At 38.3% G+C, this 9,770-nt stretch overlaps 1 protein-coding gene across 1 annotated transcript in view; it reads right to left on the bottom strand.

Annotated features, from left to right (window-relative positions):
* Positions 1-1,782: 1,782 nt before the first annotated feature.
* The window catches only part of csgalnact1a (chondroitin sulfate N-acetylgalactosaminyltransferase 1a), a 33,334-nt gene continuing 25,346 nt past the window's right edge, over positions 1,783-9,770 (bottom strand). Inside the window, exons 5-8 of the mRNA XM_035667975.1 lie at positions 7,938-8,116; positions 6,930-7,024; positions 6,604-6,685; positions 1,783-4,288 (exon numbers count right to left, since the gene is read on the bottom strand). Coding sequence (XP_035523868.1) covers positions 3,996-4,288; positions 6,604-6,685; positions 6,930-7,024; positions 7,938-8,116 — 649 coding nt within the window. The 3' untranslated portion in view covers positions 1,783-3,995. The remainder of the gene's footprint in view (positions 4,289-6,603; positions 6,686-6,929; positions 7,025-7,937; positions 8,117-9,770) is intronic.

The raw sequence follows: 9,770 nt of genomic DNA, 5'->3' as shown, positions 1-9,770 counted from the left end.
AAGTGCACAACAAACACCATAGAGGGAGGTATAGGATGGCAATGCCACACAACCATCAAGCAGGCTGCCAAGGAAGAAGCGAGCCAGCATGACCACCACGGAGCACCGGGGGGCATCGCCCCACGCAGACAACACTTCCTTTTTTTCTTTTAAATACTATCATATTCAGCTCCACAACCCAGCGACCGCCCAACTTCACACACCCGCACACCATGTCCCATCATCCACCTTTATTCTCAATGTACTGTCTTGTATGCTCACTGGATGCTCTTCTGACCATTTCCCCGTCAGCCGATACAGACGTCACACAAGTATCCAGATCGTATCTAGAGTAACTCTATCAGAGCGGGTATCTATCTACCTATCTTAAGAGCTGCAAACCAGTATATTAGGCTACACCTAGCTAAAACCAAATACAATCTAATACTGCAATAAATTCAGGTTATAGTGTTCAGTTTCTTTTTGAAATTCTTTTAGGAGGTATTGATTCAGGTGTTTCTATTATTTTGTCCACCCCATTTATGTCAGTGAAGGTAAGCTAAATAACAGAAACCCCTCTCTATAATCCAACACCACAAACATCCTCAAAAAATAATAAAATAGTAAAAATAGAATCCAACTTCATACCAAAACATAAAAGCAGAACAAGAAAATGCAACATATGAAACAGGTCTTTTACTTATGACGGAGTACTTCTGTTTTGTGGTATTAAAAAGTTCTCAGGATCTCAGTACTTCTTCCACCACTGAAAATCAGGTCCTTTGATCAGCCTACACTGCTTCATTTTGGCGTGTGCGAGGATAGTTTTACTCACTTTTATGCCAAAATAGAGTGTCAGTCATTTACGGCTACATAGCTGTCATACCTCTCACAGATCCTCCATCACAATGTTTGATGACTTAAGCCTCGAGGTCTCTCTGTTGGCAGTCTTCAGCTGCTCAGATACAGGAATATAGGAAATATAACGTAAAATAAGGAATATATTGAAATCATTTGTGACTCCAGTGCAAGTTTTATCACTACTTTTATATTTTATGTGTTAAAATGGAACACAATCCTGTTTGTAGAAGCACGACTTCATGGCTGTTGAAGGTTGATTGCATTGATTAACTGCAGGTGATGAAGATGTTGCTCTTCATTGAACTCATCTCTATCACACACTGAAGTCCCTACACACACACACACACACACACACACACACACAACGCAGGTTTTCACTTATTCAACCTGATTGGACCTCTAAAATTGGGTGGAGCCATGATGGAAATTACATTATTGGTAAGACTGTATGTTGTCCAACCATAAAGGATAAGTACATCTTAAAAGAAACACAATGTGAACATTCAAACCATTTTTGATCCACAGTCAAAGTTTTTGTACAAACATGTACAGTAAATGTTCTGTTTAATCTGAAATTTTAACTAAAACTAAAGTTTAACTAGGCTAAGTGATTGAAAACAACTGTGTGAATGGACCACAGGCATTCAACAGGACATAATCAATCGTTCTTTGACTGTCACTTTGGTTTCTGTTGTTTTTTTCAGTCTGACATGAGGTTTTAAGCACTCATGGTAAATCTGTGTTTTATTAATTTGTGTGTTAAAATGTGAGATAAAAACAGATTTTAGAAAATAAACGTAATCGCATAAATATATACAATATAATACTGTATTAATATATATGTATTATTATGGGATAGCTAAGAAATAAAATAACTTTAATATTCTTTTATATCTCTGTCTTACATTACATTAACAAACACATAATAAATAATAAAATATACACAATGCACAAATATGTTTTATTTAACGCATTTACATGAAGTGAAAAAATAAGTTGAAATGTAAAGAAAGTAATTCAATGTATTATTACAAGGAATGTTTCAATGGCAAACAATAAGAACCATTTCAAAAAGTGCCTCTTTTCACATCTTTGGTCATCTACCAAAAGTACAGCTCACTTTGATTGACTGAAGAAGTGCTGGAACGAGATTTATGGGCGAATATATGAAAACAAATATAAAGTAACCACCAAGGCGGTTATATCTCTAAATCTAAAACAGCTCCAGTTTCCACGACACAACATTTTCTCCTCGTCATTGCACTCCGTGTACAGAGTCACATTTGATTGAGAAAAATATTAAGTCTCACTCTGACTTATGTGAAGTCATCGTCAGTGTTATGACAGTGAACAGTGTTACTGTCAGTCAGTAATTGTTTTCTTTATCTATCCATTATGTGTCCACAAATTAGTCAACATTATGTGTCTTTTAAATTAACATTTTAAAAATAAACCTATCTTTAGATATATTTTGGGTGTAAATACATACGTCTCATACTTAAAAGTAGCATTTTACTGACAGAAACCTATTGATACTGTCATTCATAGCATATTTTTCTTTGACTCAGCATCATTCTCACTTTGTCATAAAAGTGAATGGTCCACACATAATACTGCCCTGGCAACAACTGCATCAGAAATCATAATCCTCATAAATGGCATTTACAAAATAATAACAAACTTAAATACAAGGAATGAGGATTACTGATCAATAATTTATTTAAAAAATGTTCTAAAAGGCCATTCCAGGCTTAAAACGAGTCCTTCATTGTTTATTTGCCAACGTCTTGTTCGCTTTCAGTCCACTAGGTGGCTCTGTTTCCCTACATATAAAAACCTGTAGGGTTCAATTTTCACTGGCCATCCTGACGAGACAGTGTTCAGGTTTTATTCCCAGAAGGCACACGGTTCAGAGACAGCTCATACTTAAGTTCTCTGATTTCTTTCTAAAAGGCCTTGCTGCTGTTACAAAGTTAGTTACAAATGGACATTAAAGGTCCAGTGTGTAACATTTAAGAGGATCTATTGGCAGAAACGGAGTATAATATTCATTGGTTATGTTTCCATTAGTGTATAATCACCTGAAAATAAGAACTGTTGTGTGTTTGTTACCTTAGAATGAGCCTTTTATATCCACAGAGGGAGAGGGTCCTCTTCCACAGAGGCCGCCATGTTGAACCGCCATATTTCTACAGTAGCCCTGAATGGACAAACCATACACCGGCTCTGCCACCATAGTTCCTCCTATAAACGCTTGGATGGCTGAGCTGTATTCAAATGGTTGCAATCTGCAATGTCACCTGAATCCTACACACTGGTCCTTTAAATTAAAGATGGATGTTTCAGACAGGAGATCATAATGTCCAACAAAAGTCCACTCCAGTTCTGTAGATGAATTCGTCAGGCGGTTTAATCAGTTTTAGTTCATCTTAATTTCATGTTGTCCTTTCTAGAGCTACAAAGTGCTCTGAGTTCTTGAAAAGTAAAAAGGTATTCACATTTTTTTCATTAAAGGAACAGTTCGCCATTTTGGGAAATTTGGCTGTTTGTTTTCTTGCTGAGTGTTAGAGAAGATTGATGCCAGTTTTATATCTGTATGATAAATATAAAGCTACAGCCAGGACAGGATTAGCTTAGCATAAAGACTAGAAGCAGGGGGAAGACAACTATCTTGTCTCTGTCTAAAGATGAAAAATCCACTTACTAGAACTTCTAATGCTCATAAATTAACACATTTGTCTTGTTTGTTTACAGAGGCAAGGTAACCGTTTCCCTCCACTTCCTGTCTCTTAGCAGCAGCAGCATGTCTCTTAGTCCTATATGTTAAATATGGAAGGTTTATTTTAGCTCTGCATAGAGACAGGAAACCACAAAACCACAAATAATTTTTACACTTTGCGTTTTGTATGAATAAGATAGCATTGACAGAGCCAGGCTAGCTCTTTCATCCTGTTTCCATTCTTTATGCTAAATTAAGCTAATCACGTGCCGGCTCTAGCTCCATATTCAGTGTACAGAAATGAGAGTGGCATCGGTCTCCTCATCTAACTCTTGGCAACCAAGTTAACAAGCACATTTTCCAAAATTATTCAGCATTGCCCAAACTATTTCTTAACAGATTGTAGTCGTTGTGCTGATTGTAACTCAACCAGTCTTCATGTCTTCTTGGGGTTTGAGTTTTGCTGTTTCTGTTTGCGGAGGTGAGCTTCAATCTCGTGTCTGAAGAACAGCATCCCCAGCTGGCCGTGCGAGGCCTCGTTCATGGCCTTGGACTGCATGCACATGCGGTATTGGTCTGGAGGGAGCTCATCGGCGCAGTGTTTCTCATGCCACAGGTGGAACAAGCCTCGTGACGGTGCTCGGACCACTAGGAGGTTGCTATGGAGGTACTTTCTGTACAGGTGGACATCTTCGCCCCCCCAGCCTTTGATGTCAATGTCAAACCCTCCTGAAGACGGGGAATGAAGAAAATTCACATTTAGACAGTACTATCATGCTAAACAAATGTTATCTAGGAGCTGCTTTCCGGCCCCCTACTGGTTTCGCTCCTTGATTCTGTTGTATTCACCTTGATCTTCCTTGGTCTCCTTCACCCTGGCTAATTTTACCTTTTAGGTCTCTGTGCAATTGACCCCCGTTTCCTGCCTTCTGTTTCCATCAGTAATTACATTCTGTCTGATTACTGCCTTTTGTTTTACTTCCTTTTGGTCCTAATGGTAATCATGTAACATCTGGAGACTGCCTGATCAATCGCTACCATTGTGTTTACATACATACTTACATACTGTCTCATGGTCGACTCAGATCTGCTCTGTGTTTGTAAGTACACCAGGATGCACAGCAAACCTGAACTGGACTGAACACAGTATACTATAAAACTTCATTACACCATCATAGGATGTGTTGTTATGTAAAAAAAAAACCCTTTTGATATGCAAACATTTCTAAGCAATTAAATGTTTAGTGCTGTGTTCACTACCTCTTAAAAGGACGCTGATTATGAATCCTGATTAGAGTCTACAATATGTGATCATAATCAGTTTTCTCCTCTCACTGCCTGATTTGTTGTTTCATCCGGGGGGTGGTGAGGACACGTTGGACTGATGCTGTGCACTGCAAAAGAGGTCTTGACCAGGCATGTTTATACCTGTATCTTTTAGACGCCTAAACTACTTACGTCTGCTTCCGCTCATGGTTTCTGTCTGTCTGCAGTTTTATTTTGATTATTCTGCCTGTTTCTGTCTCCCTTTTTTAACTCCTGCTCCAGGGCTAAACAGAGATAAGACAGGAATTTTAAACCCAACAGATAAATTGTTCATTTGTTTGTGTGCACGGCCTAAATAACATATTGCACTGTAATTTCTGAAGAAAGTATCACTGCACAACTTGATTTCGCTTTTAAAGCAATAGTTTGCCATTTGGGGGGAAACACTTTCTTTTCAAGAGTTAGATGAAAATGTTGATATGTCTGTATGTAAATACAAAGCTGCAACCAGCCGCTGGTTAGCTTGGACTGGAAACAGGTTAATTCACTATTTAACATTATAGTAAACAGTTATATCTTGTTTGTTTAATCCGTAAAAAAAAAAAAGTGCACACATGATAAGTTGTGGTTGCACATGATGTCTCTGCTCCTGGCCAAGAAATTGTCTCACATAACCTCCCGTAAATCTATAATACACAACAATTCCTCCCACTTAAATGGCAAAGTACTTTGTTTTTCCATGACAGATACAAGCGTTTTCTAAACCGATGCCACTATTGAAAAGACAGCATCGTTTGTCAGTGACTTCCACCACCAATACAAATCAGCATTTCAAAAGTAATCTGTCTATGGCTGTCACTATGGCTAAGGTTTGGTTAGGTTTAGGCACAAAAACAACTCGGGACCGTTAAGGGACCGATCATGGTTAGGGGGGAATTCAGGGTCACCATGGATGGTGGTTGTGCCTGCTGCTGTGGCCCTGCTTGACCCCCACTGCCAATATTACTGATAATATTCTTATTCTTATTCTTATTATTCTTATTATTAGAAGTAGTAGTATCATCATCATTATTATTCATCATTCCCCATCGTTGCATTGTTATCATCATCATCATCATCATCATCATACTACATAATCATTATATACATACATAGTCACATACATAAATACATGTACTTGCATAGTCTTGGCAAACAAGTGAATAAGTGTGACTCCTTAAAATATCAGACTATTCTTTTAAAACTGATTTCCGACCGCCTCTGAGCCTTGTTTAACATTTCAGCAGCAGAGAGCATTTGCATGCTTGTGTGTGCGTCTGCCCTAAACAATAAACCACTTTGAATTTCACTGCAGCCTTTAATTGATTTCTCTTTGGAGGCAAACTAAATTGATGTAAATCTGTCTTGAGAGCCAATATTCCTCACCTAATATACAGATGGAGAGGGCATGGTGCTATGAGATATGCTAATATATGCTGCAGCTCAAAGCTGTTTCATGCAGAGTAATATAATAAAATCTCCTCCCAGTTAAAAACAGTAATGTAATATTGAACCGTTTGTGCTCTGATGTTTTTCATATCCATTAAGCTATGAAACCATTAACATAGCGTATTTTGGTAGCCATCCAGGAAGCCCATTTTTACCCTGCGTTATGTAACCTCTGCACAGATAATCAACCCCCAAGAGCAACTGTTTATAAATTCCTGCATTGCTAAGATGTGGTGGGTATGACTGCGGTGCATGTTGTGTTGTAAATGTTGTTGTTCTGTAATATTTACCTATGTTGATGAAGTCTGACCTGTATTGGCAGGTCATGCCGAACCCAAAATCCCTCCAGAATCCTGTGTCTTTCTTGATCACCTACAGAGAAAAAGAATTGAAATTCTTAGAGAGCTTATGAACAGAAATATATCAGCTCTGCACACACGGGAGGCACTTCAACAGGAGCAAGCTTCTGCGGATTTATGCAGCTGTGGAGAGGGGAAATATTTCTAAACCTTCCGGCAATGTGGCACAGCACTGAGTACGATATTTTCCACAAGTGGCTTTGCAGAGAATTTGAAAAAAGGAGAGGAAGAGGATAGATTTGATTGGTGTGTGTTACCAGCTGTTGCTCCACAGGTGGGATGTGTTCGGGACCGCCGTAGATGAGAGTGGGGTTGTACTGGCTGAATAACACCGGGTAGAACACCTTTTTACCTGAGAAGGAGCGAGACGGCGTTGTCAGACAGCTAGGCAGTGATTTGATGGGAATGTGTGTGTTTGTATTACAGGCTATTTTAACATCTAATATGTTTCACCTCATCATCGCCATGACAACAGTTTGACTAGATCTCCATTAGGATTTTGAATGGTCAGAAATCACCATGATGTTTTATCATTTATTAGACTGACAGGATTCACATAGCAGATATGCACAATGTATTTATAACTAGTCAAAACCTTAAATCAAGATATTTGTAATTATATTTTGACAAAATCCGAATTTCAGATATCTATATTCTGGCTAGCATGAAGGAATTACTGAATTGTATGTAAAATCTAATTAGAAATGTCCAGAATTAAATTAATTAACAATTAGGGTTTTTCTGTCTTAAATGTGAATTTAAGATATTTCCATTTAAACTAACCAACTTAAATTGGGGATATCTTCAATTAAGTTTTGCACAGTCATAATTTCAATTAAAGATATCTTTAATTTAACCCTTTTCGTGAGATCTTTTTGGATATCACAAACTAAGATATTACTGAACCTGGAAGTACGACCAGTCAAAACTAAACTGGAGATATCTTAAATTTGAGTTATTATAGCTACAATTCCCTTTAAAATATCAACAAAGGAGCTATGGATATCCTTAAAAATGGTATTTGTGGAAGCTGTTTAACATAAAAAGGTCTATTCAACTATCCCTAATGACGTTTTACATATCTACAAATGCACAGTGACTAGTCAGAATGATGATGAAAGATATCTGCAAACACATGCATTGAAATGTAATTGTAGATATCTTAATTTAAAGTTTTAACTAGTCATAAATACCTTGTTGATATTTGTTAACCCTTTCAATCTTTTACATGTTAAAAGGGGCTGACCACAGTGTGTATGTCTCACCGGGCTGCGTGTTGAGTCGACAGGTGTTGAGGAAGTCAGCGGTGAAGTAGATGTCCACGTCGCAGAAGAAAAGCAGCACATTGCCGCCCTTCCAGGCTCGGGCCCCGACGTCTAGACCCCGTCCCCTAGAAAACTCCTCGTCCAGCTGCAGCAGAGTGTAGTTCTTAAAATTAACTTCCCTGCAGAGACACAGAGGCGAACGAGAGCGGCGGTGATGATGGTGGTCACATTTTTTGCTGAATTTATTCATACAAAAATTCAAACTCTCCTTGGTGAACTGGAAAGAGAATATGGTAACACTTTATATTAAGGTACATATAATTAGCATTAACTAGTTGCTTAGCATACATATAAATAGCATGACTTTTATAAGCATATGTTAATGCCTTATTCTCCATGACCATATTCTGCAACTATTAGGCCATTAAGTTGTCCCTCAACAACCTCCTAATTACTGCTTATTGATAGTAAGTAAGGAAGTTATACATGAAAATTACCTTAATTTGCTTTTCTCTTCATCGACCTTATAAGGTATTATTACCACAAAAATAGTCACTCTCTCATAGTAACACCTAATAAATATGGTCTATTCTTATGCTTTATGTGTAAATACTATCAAAATAACTCTGAATTAAGTCTTTCTAACTCAGAATATGTTCCTTTCTCAGTTCAAGTACCTCAAAATTGTACTTAACGCAGCAACAAGGAACTTCCATTTTTTGTTGATTCTGGCGTCCCCTGCGTACAAAAGCGGTAGTGTTTCCACCACCTTGTTTAATTGATTTCAAGGGGAATCTGACCTTATAATACTTATAATACTAATACTTAATACAGAAATAGCCAATCTTCTCTCTGATGGTATTGTGTGCTTATTTAGGTTACATAAAGGCATCAGTATTAAAGTGAGGCTGTTTCATAACCGGTTAAAAACAAACACAGCACGGCACACATGGGGCCAGATGAATAGGAGTACTAGATCGTTTCTATGACTCTAGGACAAAAATCTAATGCAGCTGCCATATGCACTGTATTTGATGGGTACTTAAAGGCAACGGAGAACAAGAAATCTGAGGGTCAACGGGGTCCCACAGTACTATTTTGCCCTGGGCTTCCCTTGTGGGTTAATCCAGCCCTGGTAATCCACAGTTTTTTTCCTCCTATGCCTTTAAAATTTTAATGACCTTACAAATCTTCTTCCAAAAGTTCACATCAGCACAACATTCTTGTGAACTGACTTTTCTCTCTGACTCTGGTCATGATGCGAACAAGAATTAACTGGGACAACAAAGCGTCCTCCATCAGTGGCCTGTTTTCCAAGGATGTGGTGAGAGTAAAGAGAAACAGCTGGATCCAGATGTACACAGCTGTGGCTTTTTTGCTTAACCATAACAATTCACACTGTTAGTGACTAATCCTTTGCTCATGCATGCATATACACAGACTGAGACACACAGACACACACTTGCATCGACTTCGGATAGAAGATACTAAGGAAAAACTGGTTCTCTGTCCGAGGTAGAACAAACAGGATCTAACCTCCTCCTTCGTTCATGTGATGTCTGGTGACATAACACGTGTGACACAGCAGAGAGAGAGAGAGAGCAGGTAGACAGAGGCAGACATACACAGCTTTGTTAGAGGAAACCAGGATGACCAGAGGAAACACGGTCGGTTTGTTTTTGCCAGAGGCCGCTTGAATCATGCTTCCCACATTTCCATCTAACTGCTGTGTGTGTGAGCGTAGATGTCTGTGAATAATGTGTATCTGCACTTTTATTCATGTGTATTACTGTGTAAAAGCTTTTGTCCATCCTTTCAGCCTCTTCCATGAAT

This window comes from Morone saxatilis, unplaced genomic scaffold (assembly GCF_004916995.1).
Source record: "Morone saxatilis isolate NCDOM2014 unplaced genomic scaffold, NCSU_SB_2.0 Contig21, whole genome shotgun sequence".
NCBI classification, from domain to species: Eukaryota; Metazoa; Chordata; class Actinopteri; family Moronidae; genus Morone; species Morone saxatilis.
This window is presented reverse-complemented; position numbering and strand designations above follow the sequence as displayed.